This window comes from Serinus canaria, chromosome 10, assembly GCF_022539315.1.
Source record: "Serinus canaria isolate serCan28SL12 chromosome 10, serCan2020, whole genome shotgun sequence".
NCBI classification, from domain to species: domain Eukaryota; kingdom Metazoa; phylum Chordata; class Aves; order Passeriformes; family Fringillidae; genus Serinus; species Serinus canaria.
Window position 1 is genome coordinate 9,758,083 of NC_066324.1, and position 22,463 is coordinate 9,780,545.

The following is a 22,463-nucleotide window of genomic DNA, read 5'->3' on the forward strand; positions in this document are numbered from 1 at the left end:
AGCCCTAGCTCAAAAGTCAGTTGATAAGGGGAAATGTTTTAACCTTAAAAAATACACACCCCACTCACAGAACCTTTGAGACCTGCAAATGTTTAAAAAGAAAAAATAAAACCTGCAGCAGCTGCAATTTGAAAAACAACACTGACGCTAAAAATAAGTAATTTTCCTCGTAAGTACCTCATAGCTTATTTGCAGATAGTTGTACACTCCGTGAAGAAGAAAAAAAATTGTAATAGGCCCTAGGTCAGCTGCATTGATTTAATGCATTACTTAGGCTGCCAGAGCAGAGGTAGAATCTCCTCGCACTGCATTAGGAGCGCCTCAAGCCTCCGTGACTCCTTTTGATCAAATCTCTGTGAAAGATGAGTGTCATGCCCTCTCCAAGCCAGCTGTGAGGGGACTGCCCTGCGACTGGAGGAGCGCGCTGGAGCACAGCACTCCGGGGCAGCGAGGTGAGAGCTGGCTGCAGAGGTGAGAGGCAGACACAACTTCGTACTGTAGGTCTGGAGAACACCAAGGGGGAGGATCTTATTTCACTCCCCTGTGCACAGCCTGAGCATACATCAGACCTTGAGGTGCTCAGAGTCAGACAAGAGTAAAGAGGCGTGTGATGGTTCTGCCTTAGTACTTGTACAGGCAGGAGTGTTTCCAGTACTTCTTTGTACAACTCACTGAGGGAATGGGAAACTGTTTTATAGCTCTGGAAACATAAGCACAGTAAGAATGTCTGAGGTAAGGAAAGTTCTTTGCAGTTCTATATGAATGTATGTTTTTACTGTGCAACTTTTACTTGTGGCTATGCACTGTGGAGATATAAAAAATGTTGTAATGGTGTTGTTTTGGGTAATGAACAATGGAGATGAGAGCTGTAGGGAGCTGTGCTCTCTATTTCTAAATTATGAAAAGATACTGTAAAAGTAGAAAACTAGTTTCTATAAAAAAAAAATCTCTTTTCTTTCTGCTGTTCGCTGTAAACAACTGTGTGACTTTCCTGTTCTACAGTAAGTAATGCAGAATTGCAGGCTGATTATAATAAGCAGAGCCATCACTTGTGTAATTGTTTTCCAATTGAAGTAGTAGCATGTAAATCATAAATACTTGACAATGTTTAATTGTACAAGTCCTCAATATACATTAATAGCAGTAAAATCTGTGATTTGTGACTCAGATGTGTTTTGAGTCAAGTGCTTTAACCAGATACATTCTCATTATCATGACGTATAAATGCACTAGAGAGCAGACAACAATGTAATTTCACTGCGAAGTTCTTTAGAAATTACCACTAAAGTGGAGTGTAATGTATGCCCTTTATGTACAGTTTATTTTTGACTATTTAGCATCTAGAATAAGGCAAGCAATTCTTTTCTTAGGATCAGTCTGTTTGTATTTTAGTTGGGGGGGAGCCGGGGGGTAGGGGGGGGGGAGAAGGTGGGTGTGTTTAAGTGTGAGTGTGTGTATGGGGGGGTCTGGGATTTTAAATACACTGTGCCAATTAAGTGTCTGGTATTGTGATGCATTTAACGTATTTATTTGGATTTTTTTCATCACATAGAAAAATAAACATGGTTTAATTGTTAGCTCATACATAATGAGGTTTTGTTAGATGTGTTTAAAGATGCAGCATTTTACTTTCTGGTTTATTAATTGGTCAAATACTTCCAGTTGTCTGTGTAACGAATTCTTGGTTTAAAAATGACGATCACTAACCCAGGGGAGGACTACTGATATACACAGGCTGTGGTTTATCCTTCTGTAAAATCCTACGGATAAAAAGTGACACTTTTTTCCTCTTTCCTTTCCTTTTCTTTTTTTTTTCCCTTTTCATTTTTAGATATTTTTCAGTTTGAGTAACCTGGGGGCCAGGCAACATTCTGGTATTTTGGGGATGTGGGAGAGAGAAAATAAAATAGACTAGTTTTGTTTTAATTTAAAACAAACCATTGTTTGAAAGGCATTTAACAGTCAATTTTCACATCTGATCTGAAGTTGGATTTTATTGTGCTCATTTAGTTGAGATTGTTGTTCAAGCAATTTCATATAAATTTTTGTAATTCATGTAACTACTTGGCTTCTTGAACCTCAGGAGCTGATTGTTTGTCTTATCTTTTGGTGAGCTAACTCTGCGTTATGTTGCAAAACCTTGGGGCATGTTGTGTTTCTTCGTGTTCCTGCAGTCTGCAAGTGAAGTCAGCTTCATTAGTTTCATGATGGCACATCAGTACATGGCTGGTGTTGCCGCTTCCTTCAAGCTACTCCCGGAGCATGATCTGGGCTGCCTTGGTTTGGATAAGCTTGTAAGGATTTGTCAGCCAGATGTGACAAGATTGTCAAGAGGCAAGTAAAGAAGGAGATCTGATATTAATCAGTGCATAGCTTGGAGCCAAACTTTCTCAAATGCAGTGTAGTAACATGTTCTTCTCATTTACTGCTTCTCTTTGTGGCTATAGAACTGCCACTGTCTGAGTTTGACGGTTAAAAGGGATGCCAGCTAATAGTCTTTAATTGTAAGGATATAATTCTAGGTGGGAAAAGATCATATGCTTCTATTTTTAACATCTTTTTGGAAAATAAGTGCAGTTTGTTGTAAGATATGCAAGCGTTATGTTAGAGAAGAGTCTCTGTTACTGTCCTTTGGTTTTAAAACAGTGAAATTGTGGCTCAGCTCTCCGTGCTAGAGGAGTGGGAGGTGGGGGAGTCTCACTCCACTCCAGGTCATGGGGCAAAGTGGGTCCATCATTATTTTAACTTCTAACAACAGTGCATGTTGGTTTGCTTTGTAGTAGTGATTAGAACAATATACACTGAAGAATACCTTTCTAATTGCCCCTTTTACAGAAAAGGGAAAAATATGGACTTTTGAAGAATGTATTAGATATTGAACTAGATTATTTACCATTTTATGTATAGTGCTGATAGTGTTTTTTTAATAATCAGTGTAATTGTGCAATTCTGTTTGAATTAAGCGCTAGAATTTTGAGCCGTTTGCAGCTTAATCTGACTTTTAACAATAGGTGAACACCTAAAAAATAACTAATCTTATGGAAAATATATTTTTGTTATATATTTTAAAGATTTTTGCTTGATTCATTTCTTAAAAGTAGTTATTCTGTTTGTTCTTTGAACTACTGAACCATCTGCAGCCTATTCAGAACCCTAACAATAATGGTAACTGCCAACATATACAAAGATTTGGGAAGAGCTGAAACTTCATAGAAATAGGAAAAATTATTACAAATATTGGGTCACTTCATGGGCTTTTACTTGAACTTCTGCCTCCTAAGTCTGAGGTGAGGTTTGGCCTTTTGATACCAAATGTCTTGACTTCCAGCTTCCGTGTCTGTTCGTGATACTGTTAAAAGATCTGTTCCTACATATTGTGCATGTCATTTCATTTCCAATTCAACAAGCCAGTGAATTATTTGGTTTGCAGTAATAAATACTTCATTACAATGATGCTAAATACACCTCTGATAAAAATAGAAATGTTCTTGTTTTGGTTTATATTACAGCTTTTGTTTGAGATACGTGTTCTTAAAAGCATTTTGGGATGATTTGGAATTTAGCAAACATTTTTCATACAGATTTGAGCTGAAGTTTTGGCGCGGATCTTGAATTCATTATTCCATGAAATATCCACCAAAATTAAGGGAGAAAAACTGATTTTGCCCTCTGGGTCATTTTCTGTCCTTTCTGGCTTCAGTGGTGCAGTAACTCTCACAGTTTCTATGTGCTGGAAACCAGCAGGTTTTGTCCTAGCAGATGCTACAGTTGAAGTTTTAGAGCAAATGTCATTGCCTGTGTTCTTTTGAGTTTTTATTTCTTTGTATTTTGTTGCTGTCATTTAAAAAAATCCTAGAGATTGAAATTTCAGTATTCAGGCTCAAAATATATCGAGGGAATGAGGAAAAGTGGCAGCTTTTAACCAACTTCGGTCATTTTAGCATGAAGAACAATATTTCATTCCACACTTTAATACCATTTGAGAATTTAAACAGAGGAAAAAAATGCTACTTTTTTAATTTCAAATTTCAAATATAAAAGATCATCAGTGAAAAAGAGGTATTTTTTTCATGTGAGAGAAACTGATGTCTGAAAGCCAGGTGAAAATTTCATCACCTGTGTTCAATAAAAAGGAATACTGAGTTTTAAATTGTGAAATTACCAATGGTGCTACACTGTTGCGTAAAATATTGCATAACTGTAGCACCATAGATAATATCGTGTATGTGTACAAATAGTGTTTGGGTTTAAAATTTATGAAATTGCAGTAAATGGAATTGTGTAACACTAAATATTTCAGAGAGCTGTTATTTCACTTTTATTCTTTAATCCGTGTCTTTACTCCGTAGCAGGAAAAAGGAAGAGATTTTAAGCATGTATATTTTATGGCTTTGAGACTTAAGCAGCGGTGTGAGGAGCTGAAAAATTTAGCATTGTCTTTAGAACATTAACTCATCCACATTGCACACATGCACCATTTTATAAAATATGTGAAGAGTTAAAGACATATTTTAAGGGCCTTGCAATTGATATATTCTAATATTCCTCATTTCTCTGATACCTGTGCATTTGTGTTAATAACACTTACTTCTTGCGTAGGGTTGGTGTTAAATATTTCATTCAACTGCAGTTCGTGGTTAGATCTGTAGCTTCAGCATTTAGTGTAGCATGCTTAGCATGTCAGTATGAAAAGCAGTATGTGCACAACTTACTTGTTAGATTAAGTAGCACCTAGTGCTTTATTGCATAAAATTTCACACTCTTTCTGTCCAGTGACTCACCTTTACCCCTAAAGTCTGACCAGTTTTTCTCATCAATATGCAGCAATCTGTTACTCAGTTTTTTGAAATCCACTAATAAGAATGATTTTTCCCTTAAATTTATTAAAAAGGGACATGACTTTAATATCTTGTGATAGATACACTGCTTAACACCAGCAAAATGTTTCTGACCGATGCAGGCTAGGGCAGGTATGTTGTGGGAACTGTAGCATCACAGTCTGTTTCGGAGTCAAAAGTAAATAACAGCTCTAAGACAACGATAACATGATGTTTTTCCTTCCTCAGTTAGCATTTCTTGTTTTCATTTCCAAACCAAACCGTAAAAGAGGCTCTGCCTATGTCCCTGAGGTGGACCAAGCTGTCTGTCAGCACTTACCTGTTGTTAACAAGTGAGATTAATTGCAGCATAAGCCAGTCTATCTACAGCCACGCTGCTGAATGGCAAAAGGAAGTTCTACTGTCCAGTGCTTTTTGTTTAGAGTAGCACTCGAGTGTGTGTGCTCACGCTCACACACACACACACACGCGCACACACAAATTCTTCTCTCTTTATAATTATTTTGACAGTGCCATTAACAAGAGCTGCCCTAAGGGGCCCTGTAGGGTAAGTGACATGCATGAGGAGTGATTTTCATCCCACAAGTTATGCTGTGATTAAAGCTTGGCCTTGCAGCGCGGCTGCCTTTTGCAGAAGCAGCTCCTTGTGCTTCCTCACCCGCCGCAGTGCCCGGGACTGCCCCGAGCTCCTCTTCCTCTGCCCCGAGAGCTGCCACAGCGCCCCAGCCAGCTCTGGGTTGTGAGGAGTGTCAGCTCAGCCTCTTGTCTCAGCTCCTCACTCCTAGGACTCTTCTCACATAGAAAAAATGTTTAATGAAGTGGTGACGTGGGGACTGTCTTTTAAACCCACAAGAAAGGTTGATTTGACAGAGTGGTGCCATCCTGTGAAGGTATTGTCTAATTTCACTTCTGTCTTGCTCAGCTCATTCACCCTCCACACATTTTTGTCTGTTTTTGAGGACACTTCAGTCAATTATTAAAAGGACAATTAAACATTTAAACTCAAAGTGCTCAGCTGCCCCAAAAGAGAGAGATTTGGTCAAATTCTAGGCCAAAAATTTTGTTCAGCCCCACTGAGGGGGAGGGTAATGGAGTAATGCAGTTTGCTGCAGGCTCAGGGTTGTAAATATCCTGATTATGTGTCGTGTTAGGCTGTGGATGTTTAAAAGGAGGTCAGGTTTTGGTATCTGACCCCAAATAAACAGTATATATATATATATAAGGATCCAGATAATTAATGGATTGTATTCCATCGTCTTATCTAGAAAATGTATTCAGCTTGTGGCCTTTGTGTACTTCTAGAATAAAAATCATAACATAATTCTCCCACAGAACAGGGGTAAGTGGGAGTTGAGTGGTAGCTACACCAGCCAAAATTTTCAGTAGAATAAGGTAAGATCAACTTTTAAATCAATGGTTGGCCTCTGAAACAAAAGCTTTTTGTCTCGACTTTTCAAAGGTTCTTGCACCTCCTAAACTTTGTAGGAATAAATGGTTGGTGTGAATGAAAACCAACCAGATTACCAAGGAGCTATTGTCAGATTAGGAACTGAGCTGTGAGTGTAACTTTGTGTTCAGTGGCACTTTAGTAGCAAATTGTGGCCCACCTCCACCTTTCCCATCTGTCTCCTAATCGGTCTCTTAAAGAGCAGACAATAATTTTCCTAAATTATTTTACTAATAAAAGTTTGTCATATGAATCATCTCAGGCCAGCATTTTTCATGTGTCTGAATGGAGAGGTTGGAGCTATTTGGTCAGCTTACTCTGACACAGTTTACTCTGTCACATCTGTGTACAACTTTACCTAATTAAAAGCTCAAAATACAGAAAATATCAGCTATGTTTTCTGGATATAACAAGCTGCAAAGCTGGTTTGCTTTTTAGGAAAGTTATTTGTTGTTACTTTTGTTTATTAAATAACCATTAACAACAGCTGTTACTTTATCAAAAACCCCTGTTTCTTACATAAGACTGTGAAAGTAATATGTGCATTCAGTCCAATATAATTAGAAATCTTATAAGGACGTTTTTCTTATTTTAGTAATTTTGTGTAATTATTTATTTTAAATTTTTCTAAGCTTTAGTATAGAAATAATAGAACTTGCAACAAGCAAGTGTAGTGGATTAGGTGGGTATGTACTTGAATGGAAATCCGTTTGTTTCAGGGGCTCAGCCTGTGAAAGGCAGGCAGTGTTTCTGTGCTGTGGTGGTGAGGAACTTTCCAGGACCTTAAACACATGACAGAAGGAACCACCACAATACTGAGTTGAACATGTGCAAGTTGTAGCATGGGCCAAGTCTTTGTGCCGAGTAACTCTCAGCTGGGCCTTGCTGGTGCACATCAGTGTGCTGCAGTGCTCTGCTCTTCACTTTTCCCATTCCCAGTGTGTGTCTTCCCAGCTCTACTTACAGGCAGCACAGGGCTTCCATATTCTGTCCATCCTCCAAGCATCTTGTTACCTGTTTGAAGTGAGCATGTCAGGAAGAAGAAAATGGCCCAGAGCCTTTCCTTGAAGATGCTGCAGGGGCCTTGCTAATGATCTCCACAGGCAGATGGGATTCAGAGCCTTTCTAAACTGGGAGTACATTGAAACTTTCAAGGAACAATTAGAGGTACAAGGTGCTTAATCAAACAGATTTAATATCAACATGCATTTCATGCCTTATTGTTGGGTTATGTTTTCAAGTACTTCCACCATCTAGAGCAGCCCAGCACGTTTTTTGATTGTATGTGAAACATACTGGAACTAAAATATATGCCAGCAAACTACAGAGAGCTCAACAGTGTTCTGAAAACTGAAGTCTGTCTTCAGGAAGAACAGACACAAGGACTAAATATGTGCTGTAGAGTGGATGGAGGGATACAAATAGACGTGGAATGAATAAAACCCCAGATATTAGTGTCTGATATGGGTAAGCTGGATTGTGATGCTGTGAAAGTAAGATTAACAAAATGTAAATTGAGAATTTGTTTTAAATCATGAGAAAACTGACAGACAGTGTTATTTATCAGCAGAATATATCCCAGGGAAAGTGGCATAAGTTGCCTGACAAACAATGGACACAGCAAAGCTTTGCTCATTGTATTGTGTGGAAAATCATGGCACTGAGAGAGATGCTTATGATAAGGGGTTTTTTATTTGTCTCTGCTTTCAGTTGTTGTGCAAAGGATTCGCACACAAAAGTAATCAAGTGTAACTCAGTGAGGAAAAAGGAATTTATGTAAACTCTGCAAGCACAAGAAACCTGGTAGATTATAACAAAAACCAAAAAGAAAAAAATATAGACCAGAAGGGCAACTTCGCACTCATTGATAGTTACTGTTCTCTGTGAAAGGTGCACACTGATTTGGATTTGGCCTTTGAGTTAGCTGTGGCTGTACTTTCAATTTGAGATGGTAAAGTACAGTACAGTATCCCTTTACTTCCCTTGCAAATGTTTTACAAGGAGCAAGCAAGAAAATACTTCCGAATAGCCAAACATATGTCCCATTTTTAATTTTATTTCTTCCCCCACTTTAAATCATGCCTTTCTCCACAAATGTTGTTACTGTGGAGCTACTGTGGGTCTATTCTGCAAATATAGGATTTGTCCCACTTGTTTCCTATATGATTGGTGCCCACCAGAGCTCATTTCATGGTGGGTTACATATATTCAGTGGGATTACCACTGATGATGATGAGATGGCCATAGGAGATATGGCCTGTTGCTAGAAACCCAAGAGAGAGAGGAATGAAAGCAGTATCTGCTGTAGCTCATCTAATGAAAGTTTCTCTCATGTATTTGTTTCACTTAACTCCTCTTTCTTCTTCAAACTTGCATTTTAAACCAATAGAAATTTCTAAGCCATGCCTGCAAAATGTATTCCTGTAACCTGGCATCAATGACACCATTTTGTCGGTAATCCTCATAGCAGAGCAGGGGAGCTCTCAAGTTCTTCATGTGATGGCAGTAGCTTGAAAAAAAGGCAGCAGTTTTGAAGTGGGGAGAAGCTTTGTGCAAAAAGGCAAGGGTTTTTTCTTAAATGCCAGAAGTGAGGGTGCTGTCCTTTGCATTTCTGTTGTTAAATAGCACCAGGGTAATGTGGGACTTGCTTTTCCACGTTACTGGTGTCTGCACTTGCAGCCCTTGCTGTGTGCAGAGACCCAGAGCAGTCTTGCAGCATGAGTACAGATCTCCAACTCAGTTCTGACAAGGTCTTCAATATTTCCTTGCTTCTTAATTTATTTCCCAAGCCAAAGTGCTGTCAAACCAGAACCCTCTTAACACTGAATGAGATTGGATACACTTATCATGACCTTCTTGTCTTGCTGCTTTTTTTTAAACCTGTTGCATGTTGCAAGTAAACATAGGTCCCAGAAGACTTCCTGAAACTTGCTATGTGAAATGAAGCCTGATTATATACCCAGAATCAGCATGAGTATATCCCATTAGCCTGGGCTTTTCCTTAGCTGTGAGGGCTGTGCGTGGGTTGCAAAGAAACGTTCAGTAACTTTTGAAGCATAATTGAAGCCACATCAATATCTGGCAAAAAAAGGATGTGAGCAGGCGTGGCTTTCAGGCAGCACATGTTAAGATGCAGTGATTAGTAGTCAGATGCTATTCAGTGACCAGTTTGATGGTTAATGTCTGTCTTGTAATGAGGGATCATTTTTATTTAAAGTTCAGCATTCAGATTCCCACGGTCATGCTGGTAAAACCACAGAACATTTTGATCAGTCTTTTCAACTCTATTTTTTAAAAGAGTTAAGAAAGTGAGTCTGATAATGGACCTGTTGTGAAGGAGAGAGTGACTGGAAAGCGATAGCAAAAGATTTAGTTTTTCGGACCATCTGCCTTCTGTTTCTAGAAAATGAAATTAAATAATGATTTGAATGAGAGGATTGTACTTTAAAAAAATTCCACTGTAATTTCCTTCTACATTTCCAATCCTTTAATTATAATTTTCAAGCTTTGCATCTATGCAATACAGAAAGTTGTTTCTTTGTTCTGCAGAATGAAATTGTGTGTATATTCCACTTGTTGGGAAAATAAAGCTTATTAAAAGCCTTGATATAATTACAGTACGTTAGAATAGGCTATTAAGGACAGCAGGATTAATGGGCAAAAGACAAGGGTATTATTTTCATGAGGTATTGCTAAATTTCTTTTCAATAGTCTGATATGTGTTAATTTGGGAGATAATCAAGGTGCATATTTTACAAATACCTTTTGAAGTTGAACAGTGACAATTTAAAATTGTTATTCACTGATTATTCCTGAAGTTAATTTTGCTTTGTTATATATTCTGTGTCTATATATATGATTATAAATGTTGCTAGAAAAGCTTTAGGAGACACAGACTGTGACAAGTACAAATGATGTGAAATGCTAAAAACCTGAAAAATCAGTTGTTTCTTCTTAGGGATTCTTTCAAGTAATTTTTTAAGTCAGCACAGATCCCCCATTCATGGGTGCACCTTTGATATGTTAGCAGGATGCAAGCTAGCTCCTTCTAGTTTCCAGAAGCAATAATGTGACTTGAGAGAGCTCTAGTTCAATATTTAGAATAGAGGGGGAACTCTACTCTCTTTGTAACAGCTGCTTTCATATATGTAAAACAAAATGCCCTCTTTTTACTTGTTCCTGTTTTAGCATGTGCAGTCTTCTACACATACACAGGAAAGCAAAATAAACACATGTACCATATAGAAGAAGGCTCTTACAGAGAGCTATGAAATGCAAAATTTGGTGTGGTTTATCTCTCTTGTCCCAGTACACAAATTAAATAGAAAAAATAGTTTTAAAGGTCAGTGATTTGTGGAACATCTCCAAAGGAAAAGGAATGAAAAAAATTTTGAAATCTCAATTAACTTATCATCGTGACAGCTTTTTTCATTGTGCAGATTTCTGTTACTTCTTGCAGAAAAAGGAAGTACTCTTTTTTGTAATTTTGTCTGAAGGGAATGTAAAAGATGCATTTATGGAATGCACTGCACCTTACTGAACCTAGCAGGGTTGCCTGTGGAAGGGCTTCAGTCTAGGCAAGTCACAGAATATTATGTATGCAGAGAGGCAGAAGACTCAATCCACATTATTGTTTGAAATCTTGTGGTAGAAATGAATCCACAGTCAGCTACACCTTTTCTTCCCCCAACCTTTCCATAAGGAATTTATGGCTTTTTATTGTTATATGGAAGTATTTTAGGATTTAAGTGAAAATGTATCCTCCATTAAAATGAAGCAATACTGCATAGGGTATTGATGTGTATTTTATGACTTTGTGGGGAGCAAGAGCTTTTCTCAAGAACACAGGATTTTGCAACTGCTCCTTTAAAAGATTAAAGGCAAAGTGATTCAGAGATTTCAAGAGCCCTGTTGCCACTTGTTCCAATTCTTCAAATACAGGCAAACCTCAAGTCGCTGCAGTTTGGAGATGTGCATGTAAGGGAACTCCTGGATAAGCCAGATAGTGAGATTTTAAAATCTCACTCCAAATCCATTACTGTGAAGTGCCAGACATCCAAATGTCATGAATATGCTTCTTTATAGTAACCTTTTGTATGCATTGTCCTCTTCTGCTCGGAGTCAGATGGAGGCTCTAGCTCTAAAAAAATGCCCATTGCAAATCTCAGTGAAATTAACTTTCTGCCATGTGCTTTTGAGTTTAAATGTTTCTTGCATCCATCTTTCATAGCAAGGTTTTGAACAATCAGGCTTCCTTGCATGTTTTCTGAAGTGCCAGTGTGGGAATGCCACACTGTCTCTTCAGAAAGATTTTTTTTTTTTTTCTTCAAATCTTCAGATTTTTTCTTCAAATCTTATCTTACTTTTCTATGGGTATTTTGAGGAATGGAAGTCCCCATTTTGCATAAAACCTTAGGAGAGGAAACATTAATTTAAAAGCAGAAAAATGCCGACATTTTACAATTGCGTGATTTAACACTTTATTTTTCCAGTGAAGATATTCTGTACATCAATTTCTTTGCTTTCCCTCCCTCAATAAATATTCTGTTTATGCAGGAACTATTCTCAGTGCCAGATCCAAGCAGTGCAGAATCCTGCAAAAGCTTTGCTCTGTAGCAAATCCCACTGGAGCTTTAACTAGGACCTCCAAGTTGTCTGCCTTCTGCAGCAGATGGGCACATACAGAAGAAATCATATATTCCAGGAAGCAAGTTTATATCACCCCATTGATTAGGGACATCTGAATACTAATTTGATTTGCATTATAGATGACCTTGGTGAGAGTAAAGTGATGTACAAATTGAACAGTGCAACTGGTGTTCTGTGTACTCTGTTTTGCTTTCAAAATATGATTGTTTAGACTTTGAAGAGTAGGAGTACTTTTTGGTGAACTTTGTTACTGAGGAGCATCAGTGAACTCCTTTGTCTTTGATAGAATACAAATATTCCATGTGAATTCTGTGTGTGTAGGGCATGGCATCTGTGCAGAGCTGATGCATTACTCATTAGAACTTGCTGTATTGCAGTATAGAGTGCCAGCAAAACTGCAAGAGAGGGGGTCTTTCATCTTGTTTTCAAACCTTCCTGAGAAAGTGATCATACATGAGGATGAATACATAATTTACAACAATAATTGTTATGAAGGTGCTTCAGCCTAAATAAATCCACAGAAATGTTGCTATGTATATTGTTAAATATTCTGCTTCCATATTACTGTAGTGTTTTTGCTGGTGTCTTGGCTCTTCCAGGCAGAGGTAGCCTTGTATAACTCAGGCTTTGCCTGGATTACTTACCTTTCACGTTGATAGGTCTGTGCTGGTATGTTAATTCTGTCTTCATGTGGATTTTATGGGGGTACTGTGGATGTATAATCTGCACACTCTGAATGGTGCTCATATATTACCTATCATGCTTTCCATTGATCTCCAGGCTATCCGGTGCACTCTCGTGAACTGTAGTTGTCAGTGTTTCAAACCCGGGAAAATAAATCAGCGACAATGTGACCAATGCCGGCATGGATGGGTAGCACATGGTAATATTTGTTTTTACAATCTATAGAAAACCATTTAGGATCCTCATAACTATTACATACTTTTTGTGTCACTCCTCAACCCCCACCCCAATATTAGTTGCATTTCATTTTCTCTTTCTCGGGACTCAAGCTTGTTTACATTTTGTGATTTTTATTTACAGCCCTGAGCAAGCTAAGGATTCCAAACCTCTACCCATCAAGCCAAGTAGAAATAGTTCAATCCAATGTTGTCTTTGATATCAGTAGCCTCATGTTGTACGGAACCCAAGCCATTCCTGTGCGCCTTAAAATTCTGCTCGATCGGCTTTTCAGTGTTCTGAAGCAGGAAGAGGTGATACAGATTCTCCATGCTCTGGATTGGACACTGCAGGATTATATACGTGGATATGTGCTACAGGTATTTAGAGGGGCTTTTAAAATATAAATATGTCAGTTGAGTAGTTTTCTATCCTAATCTTCTCAGTGGTTCACAATATGTTAACAGTGTGGCACATCTGAAAGGCAGTAATAGACCTGTACCAGCTTAATGGCAGAAAAGAAAGGGTAGATTTCTGGTGATTGGCCTCTTTTTTTATTTGGACTTAATTGAAATCTTTCTACTTGCTCAAATCTAACAACAAAGGTAAGCAGAAATAAAAATCAAAAGTTACTGGTAGTGTATCAAAGTAAAGGCTTTAGAACTTGTTCCAGTATTATTTAAACAGTGAGTTTGCTTTTATACAGCAGAATAATACATCAAGAAATAAACTTACCATTATTTAAAACACCAGGGACAATATTAATCTCTGGTAGTGCTATCGACCTTACTGGAGCTGCAGCCAGAGTGTATTTGGCCCTATGTGCTTACACTGATGTTAGTCCTTGCTGCTGTGGAAGTTACCTTTTATGTAAAGTAACATTATGATCTTACATTATGACATGAATCAATATTTAATGGTCTTGATAATCTTGCTTTTTAGTGTTAGGATTAAAAATATGGAATCAATTACCTTGAACCTCTATCACATGAAAAATTTATAATGTTACGTTCTTCATCATCTTAGAAACTCTTACATGCACTGTGAAAAATCTCAGTAGGCCATCAAATACATGTTCTGTGATAAAATATTTATTGTAGTTATTGGGAAAAGTTAGGCATAGCTAGAGTTTGAAAGAACTCCAACACTAGTGTAATTACAGCTGTGCTCTGTGAAAACTGGCAATAGATCAATATAGGTTCATTTGTTCTCTGATCTTAGTTGCTTGGAAGATTATTAAACTTGCAATGAAAGAATACTTGACTTAAATGAGGAGCTAAATCTTGGTCTGATTGCTCCATCTCTCCTGTCTGTGCTTACAGGATACTATCTGTTGTTCAGATAACATGTCTTAATTTTTGTGGAAAAAAATAGTTTATTGGAAAGTATTACTGTCAATTCAGGAAGAAATAATATCACCAATGTGATAAAATTTTGCAGGAATTATCACAGAATTCACATTAATCTCCTTAAACTGAATGTTTTTAATTTTTTGCTAGAAAATAAACTTTTAGTCCCTGAAAAGGATGAGAGATTTGAGGGGACGTGGGGTTTTTTGCCTTAACTAATGTCTAACTCATTTAAATATTTTTGGCTTCAGGATGCTTCAGGAAAGGTGCTGGATCACTGGAGCATAATGACCACTGAAGAAGAACTGGCTACTTTGCAGCAGTTCCTTCGCTTTGGAGAAACTAAGTCCATTGTAGAGTTAATGGCAATTCAAGAGAAAGAAGGGCAGTCGATCATAATACCACCACCAACTGCCAATTTGGATATTAGGGCATTCATTGAGAGCTGCAACCCACACAGTCCTAATTTTTCTGCTTCCTTGGACAAAATGAGTCCCACCAACATTCATCCTTTTGAGAATCTTGTAAATAACATGGCTTTCATGCTGCCGTTTCAGTTTTTCAGTCCAGTGCCTCCACCTTTGATAGGTTCACCACCAGAAAGACATTTGATTGAGCAAGGTCAAGACCATAGCAACGAAACCAAACAAGATCTTCAGATACCATTTTCTGAAAGCAGTTTCTTAACTTCTAGTTCTGCACCATTTCAAGTTGAAAATGAGAGGAGCATAAATGGCCCAGATATCACTAAAACAGAAGATGATGCCCTTTTAAGTGATTCCAGTTCACATAATGCAGCAGCCAAGCTTGAAATGACAGCACTATCTCCAGAAAACAAAATTAAATCTGTTGAAAAAAATGCTGGGCCAAGGAAAGGGCGTGTCTTCTGCACTGCATGCGAAAAAACATTTTATGATAAAGGTACTTTGAAAATACATTACAATGCTGTTCACCTGAAGATAAAGCACAAATGCACCATCGAGGGCTGCAATATGGTGTTTAGCTCTTTGCGTAGTCGAAATCGTCATAGTGCAAATCCTAACCCCAGACTCCATATGCCAATGAACAGAAACAACAGGGATAAGGATCTAAGAAATGGTTTGACCATTGCTGGACCTGGAGATAGTAAAAGGACAGAATTCACAATTTTAACTCCGGATAGCAGAACTATTTCCAGCTATGCCAGCTCTTGTACTGATTCAAAAGGCCAGGCTGGATTTTCCAGTATTGGACATAACGGTGTTCTCTTTCCAAACCTGAAGACAGTACAGCCTGTTCTTCCTTTTTACCGTAGTCCAGTCACACCAGCCGAGCTTGCCAATACTCCAGGTACTCTTCCTTCTCTGCCTCTTGTTTCTTCCTCCATACCAGAGCAGCTTGTTTCCAATGAATTGCCATTTGACATGCTCCCCAAGAAGAAGTCTCGTAAGTCCAGTATGCCCATTAAGATAGAGAAAGAAGCTGTTGAGACACCCAATGAAAGTAGCGATGTTGCCAGCTCTGAAGATGATTCACGCCTGCAGGGGGTAAGCGATGGAGAGCTTGAGACCTGTGAGCTTAAGATAGAGAAGCAGGTGACCGACAGGGTGGAAAAGCACCCCCATTCAGGTAATTCATGGAAATCTCTCTCTGGGGTAGAGGGCCCAAAGTATTTTGAATCTGTCTTTGCTCCAAATAACAAATACATCGAGGATATCTCTGAGAATGAATTGCAACACTGTGAGAAAGAGGTTAAACCAGAAGAAAACCAACCATTAAAAATAGTTTCCCATGAGAGTATGTATGAAGATCCAAAACACCACCACAGTGATGTTATAAAACCAGTGACTGAACCCCCCATGTATATTAAAGAGCAGTCAAAGCACAGGATTCCTAAAAATGACTGCCCTGAATTGCAACACCACTTGCTGACCGGGGGCTTTTTCAGCACTTTGTCAAACAGGGGTGCTGCCATTCCTTGTTTTGAAGACTCTAAAGATATGGATCATGTCAGTCAACATGCACTAGGGATTCAGAAGGAAGAAAGCCGCTTTCATTGTGACATCTGTAAGAAGACTTTTAAAAACCCTTACAGTGTAAAAATGCATTTCAAAAATGTACATCTCAAAGAAATGCATATTTGCACAGTTGAGGGCTGTAATGCTGCTTTCCCTTCTCGTAGAAGTCGAGACAGGTAAGAAAATTATAAACAAAATTGTATTTATTTTGCCATCACAATGGAGCCTAATTTGAAATTAAAATGACTGTTTGAGGAATGGAGCCTACAAATATTTTCTGTGTATCCTCGTATAACAGGTATGATAACTTATCAGAACGTTCTTGAAATGAAAATCCATTGAAAGAAACATTTCCTTTCCACAAGACTACAAGGTATTAAATAAAGCCATGAAAATTTCATAACTGATAAAGAGTGCAGTAGTTGAAAGAATACTTTAGTACATAAAGGGAAAGCCATAACAGTATGAATTCAACAATTTTCCAGTAGATGCATGTGTGGACTTACATGTTTAATATGTACTTTCATGTCTATTTTAATGAATACAGTGTTTTTTTAAAGAAAAAGCAATGACATCAATTTAGGAAATCTTCACTTGTCCTTTCTTTACTCAAGGATTTGGAACAGACTGGTGAGAAAAAGCCCATAAGAAAAGCGAGATTAGTCTTTGTCAGCCCAAAATTAACCTTATGCAGTGGTAGTCAAACTAACACTATCTGGTGTTTATACACATCAGTAGTGCTTTTCTGTGAGATTAAATACTAATTTCTAAACTAAAACATGAGCCTGGTTCAGTTTAATGTTCATTTCAGTACTGTATTGCTGTAATTATTTTATTTCAGCCTTCTATGCGCATGAACTGAGCAACAAGTACCAAAGCTTTGTTGTTGACCATCAGTAATGTGTTTGAAGCGGTCAGTGATAGGTAACCAACCTATTGAAGTGCAGCAAAGTGTTACACATTTTCCAAGTGTGTAGCAATGTTCAGAGCAGCTTTTGGCTGCAGGAAGCATGCCTGGAGAGTAGTTCAGAGTGACACGAGGTTTAGGTTGTCTGTAATCTGCTAGGAGTGCTGGAGCCAGCTGATGCAATCCAGAGAGAGGATGAGCTGGTCTCTGAGGACTGGCCTCTGCATCTGAGATGCACAGATTCATCTGCTGCTGGCAGGGCTTCATACCCTGCTGCCTGCATCTTTCCAGATGTGAATTCCTCTCCACTGGAATTGTGATATGGGCCACAGGAAAGAAGGCCAGCAGTAAGATTTGCATTCGCATGCCACAAATTCCTTCCCACACCAATATGTTGAGATAAGTTTTCACATAGGTGCTTTTGGAAGATGGGTTAAAAAAAAAAAAGGGCAAGCTCAGAAGTCATTTCACAAGCTTTGTACAAAAGAATAATTATTTGGAATAACTTTGCAGAAATTTCTAGATTTTAACACAGAGTAGTGTGACTACAAGTGCTAAATATTTCTGTGCCTTTTTGAACAATTCATGGTTCTGTTTAAACCATGATGGCAAGGAGAAAGACAAATGTTTTACCAGTATTACAATAATACCTTTAGCCTGCTAGACAGTGCCTGTAAGTTCCCAGTGAGCTGATTAATAATATTCAGTGAGGAACAGTGATTTTGGTGTTTTTAAACTGGACCCAGAGGTGCCCATTTGAAAAACTGCAAGTTCCATATATTTCAGTTTTCCTTTTTCAAGGAAACTCCTGTCAAGAAAAGGCTCTGTACTGATAGGTACTGCTGCATCCTGGACATGGTTAGAGTACATGGGATCATCAACATATTTTGCAAACTCAGGTGTCAATCCTTTCCTGCTTTGTCCATTGGGAAACAATCTTGTTTCTTACCCACCTCAGTCCATTCTCTGATCTCAGCTCAGTTTACAGGTTTTTAGTCTGTCTCCACCTCTTTTAGGCTTAGCACTGGATCTAGCAGAGCAGACAGCTACCTCCAAAGCAAGCGAGACTCTGAAACATTGATTGCTGTAGAGTTATTACACAGAATCTGATCTATGCCAGTGCAAGCAAGTTCAGAAACCCAGTCACGTGTGTAAATTTTCCATGTGCACTCCATGTGGTAGTTGGTGAAATCTGAAGTATACAATTCATGCATGCTACTAAATATTGATTTTCCATTTTTTGTTTATAATCATTATGAAACAACTGCTAAGTGAGGTGAAACACTTTCTTGCTAAGTTTGTCTTTGTTCTTCTAGACATAGTTCAAACCTAAATCTCCATCATAAACTTCTGACTAAAGATACACTGGAATTCAACAACCATTTCAATGCAACATACCTCTTGAAAGACATGGCTAAGGAGTTTTGCCAAGATGTCTCTTTAAAACAACATGTTGGACGTACTTCTGTAATCTTCAAAGGAGTGAACAGAACAGGAAGCTACATTTTTCCAATGAGCAAAATTGCAGAACCCTGTTCTGAGAGTTATGGATACGATCCATTAAATGATGGAGCTGTTCTGGATCTAAGCACTACTTCCAGCATTAAATCTGAGAGCAGTGCTCATTCTTCTTGGGATTCTGACGGAGGAAGTGAGATATGCACCATGCCCTTGGATGATAGTGATGAAAGCTGTGAAGGACCCAGCCTAATGCCCAATGATGAACTCTACCAAGACTGTTCTCTAATTGAGAAAGCTAATCAAAACTTTATAAACTTACCTTCCAGTTTGCCAATAGCTTGTCATATATGTCAAAAAACATACAGTAATAAAGGAACTTTCAGGGCTCATTACAAAACTGTGCATCTCCGCCAGCTCCACAAATGCAAAATCCCAGGTTGCAACACAATGTTTTCATCTGTTCGCAGTCGGAACAGGCACAGTCAAAACCCCAATCTGCACAAAAGTCTGGCTGGGTCACCAACTAGCTTACAGTAAGATCTGACTGATCCTAATTTATTTCTGCTAAGAATTAATCATTTCAATTAAGGAATGTGTTAACATTAGTTTTATTTAAGCTCATTTGACTTCTAGCTCACTCAACAACCACAGTCAAATTCTTCTCTCCTGTGTGTGCTCTCCAGCAGTTTCAGTTAGCAAAGCTTGGTGCTCTAGTTTTTGTGCAATTGTTTGATGTTGAACAGCTAAAACTTGAGTAAGGAAAAGAAGACATCTTAGAAATGGGGGTAATAGGGAGACATTAATTAAAGTGTTTCTGATACCTGTGAAGTATTACTTGCCACAATAGGAGCTTCAAATGAGAACCGTCATTGCTTGTGTTTACATGTTTAATGGATTGTTGTGTTGTGTAAGAAATGAGTAATGATTGGGGTGAGTTTCCTCTGGTTGGGTTGAGAATTTTGAGGCTACCATTTCATTCCTGAGACCTTAGTCTGACGCTGACTTGCAGCGTTAGTGCAACAGAATATATGTACTTAACTATATCCCAAAACCAAAGGAGAAAATACAAATTTGGGGAAACTGCATAAAGTCCAAATAATCTGAAATTCCTGCAGTCCTTACTCTTTGAGTTTGCATTTCACGTCAGTAAAGATTATAGTATTTTGGATTTCTTAGAATTTAATACCATTTGCTTTGCAGGAAAAGGGGCTACTTAACTTGTTGGCAGAATAGCCTGAATAAATCTTAGTCATTCTGATAAATTGTAATGGTAGAAAGAATGAATAGGTTAAGCTAAAATTTCTAAACTGTTGCAAATGCATCCACAAAATAAGGGGGAAAGTAAGCCCTTTAATTTAAAATGCACTTTTTGAGTTCTACTTTCAGAAAGAGAAGTTTTACTAAAAAAAGGGAAAAAAACCCCAACCAAATATCCAAACTGCTTAGGAGTTTGAGGGTGCAATTCTAAGCCTCTGAGAGAAAGTGATAAAATGGATGCAGTAGATACATCTTTTATGATGCAGCAGTTATTTTCTCTTACCAGTGGGGGATAACATGTCTTGATCTTTGTAACAATAGAAGAATGCTTATCCTCATTCACACCTCTTTTTTTTTATAAGAACTTTGTTCAATATCTGTTAAAATGTTTCATATCTTTGAGGTTGCCCCTGTAATTAACAGTATTCTGCATTACGTTCTATGCACTTAAGAAGACTGCCCTTTCATTGTATTTAAAAACACTTTAATATTTAATTTGTCGTCACATCATACAAATGCTGTATGTATACTTGTGGTGTGTCCTTTTTCAGTCATTTGCAAAGAGGAAAAGAAATAAGAAAGCAAGTCTTACAGTACCTTTTTTTACTTTTTTCCACCAGTGGAAATCTGTTGATCAGTTCTAGTATGCAAGCATGACATTGACAGCACAATCTGTACATATTATACCAAAGTGCTTACAGTATTTGTGGTTTCTAGAACTAGCCTAGTTTTCCAGTATAACTGGATCTTAGTCTTTATTCATTTTTGTGACTGAATAAAAATAGACTGAAATTCGGGATTTCATATGTATGTAGAAAGAATAGTACAATGCTATTGCCATATGTCTTGATGTTTAACTTATTCTAAAAAATACTATGGTATTGTAACCATTTCATATTGTATAAAAGAAACAAATGTGGACTGATTATTTCACCAATTCTTTTGAAAACTGGTTTGTGTGTGAGTATGGGTTATGCAAGGAAAAAAACATGGCACAGTTGTAAATGTTTGTGCTCACTAGAAATGGTTTCCATGCGTTGTGTAAAGTAATCTTCTATTTTTTTAATTTACTGTAGGTTTATGTGATATTTAAAATAATCCATTTGTGCTTGAAGCCGTCAGGAAAAAAATATTAACCTGCGGAAAGTTGTGCCGTTGCTTTGAGGTTTTCTGTTCTGGGGGGAATTGGTGTTTTGGTTTTTTTGGGGGCGAGTAGAGTGGTGTTTGTTTTGTTGAGGTTTTTCATTGTTGTTTTCTTTCGATTTTTAGTAGAAACTCGTATCAGTGGGGGTCATAGTTTGAAAGCTAAGGGCACAATCACAGGAGACACAATTGCTCCCAGCCTTTTGATAGTATAAATCAATTATTTGTTATCCAGCTATTTCAAGCTTTTTTTTTTTTTATACATATATATATAACTTCTTTGTTTAATCATTAACTGGTTTTTTGAAACAAAATGTGATGTAAACAAATGTAATGCCCATTTATTTAGTTTTCACTGTGTCAAAAAAAAAGAAACACGTTTGTATACCCTAATAATTTTGTATGTGTTAATAAAAACCAATAATAATGCCTCTGGTTGATTCAGAAAAGTAGGCTTTTTTGCTTGAAAATACTGCTATTCTTATTTTTAAAAAAAAGCAATTTCTGAGAACACATTCTGTCTGTAGAGAGCACTGGTTTGACAATGGTACTAATTTATTCCATAATAAGGAAGTGTCATTATATTAATGAGCCATTAGAAGTAATGTAATAAATGTTGTCAGATATTTTATTGATTTTTTTTTTTCTTTGTGCAGTAGGCAAGGGTAGAAATTCGTTTAAAAGCTGTCAGCTAAACAGAAGGTAAATATGTCATCATTGAGAACTACACTGAAAGATATTTTGTGCTCTCTTCATTCTATATACTTTGGAAGGGCTTGGTGGGTTTTTTTTTATTTCTCCAAAATCTGGACAGAATGGGAGATTTCTCAGAATAGGCTAACCCTTAGTACCCCTAGAGCAGCATATGTATCTCATGAAGCATTTGTGTAGCTCCCTCCTCCTAATGACCACAATGTGGCTGGACCAAGCCTTGACATCTCCTGTTAGTTTTAAATACGTGTGATGCTTATAGCAGCCCGTATCACATATTCACCACAGATGTTGAAGGAAGTAACCTCACTTCAGAATAGTAGTACCATTATTTTTGGAGCTTTTCAGAGTCGGTCTGGAGAGCTGAAGCAGCTTCCCCTGGCTGGGACTCAGTTCCAGAGATGTTCACATCTGCAATCTGTGAGTATGTACAGTTGAGGGATCAAATCTTTGCCTGAGATTTGAACTGGGCCTGGGCATGCCCACCCTTGCTACTTGAGTATGTTGCTCCTTTTTTATTTTTATCTTTTTTCTTCTCCCTTAGAAAACAAGAAGCTCAAAAACTAGATCCTGTCGTCTTTCTGTGGCTCCAAAGGAGAAGGCACGGGTGCACACTGGGGGGTAGCCACTCCGAGCATCCAGTTTCAAAACACAGGTATTCTGAATAGTTTGTGGTAGCAAATCTATGTCCCTCTGGAACAATGAATGTCCTGGTACTTAGAGGAGTATTTGCAGAAATCTGTTTTGAATGGAGTGCAAGGAATCTGTTTTTATAGCCCCAGTTTTCTAAGTACTTTAAAAAGA

At 37.8% G+C, this 22,463-nt stretch overlaps 1 protein-coding gene across 2 annotated transcripts; it reads left to right on the top strand.

Moving 5' to 3' along the window:
- The first annotated feature begins 459 nt into the window (after positions 1-459).
- On the top strand, positions 460-21,577 carry BNC1 (basonuclin 1). Of its 2 annotated transcripts, XM_009089968.4 has the most exons (5): positions 463-732; positions 12,715-12,817; positions 12,979-13,214; positions 14,435-16,356; positions 18,404-21,577. In XM_009089968.4, the coding sequence occupies exons 1-5, from the start codon at positions 724-726 to the stop codon at positions 19,083-19,085; spliced, it is 2,952 nt and encodes a 983-aa protein (XP_009088216.2). In that variant the 5' UTR covers positions 463-723; the 3' UTR covers positions 19,086-21,577. The 2 variants fall into 2 exon arrangements, with proteins under 2 accessions (XP_018769442.2, XP_009088216.2); XM_018913897.3 differs by lacking the exon at positions 12,715-12,817 and having other exon boundaries at positions 460-732.
- Positions 21,578-22,463: the final 886 nt, after the last annotated feature.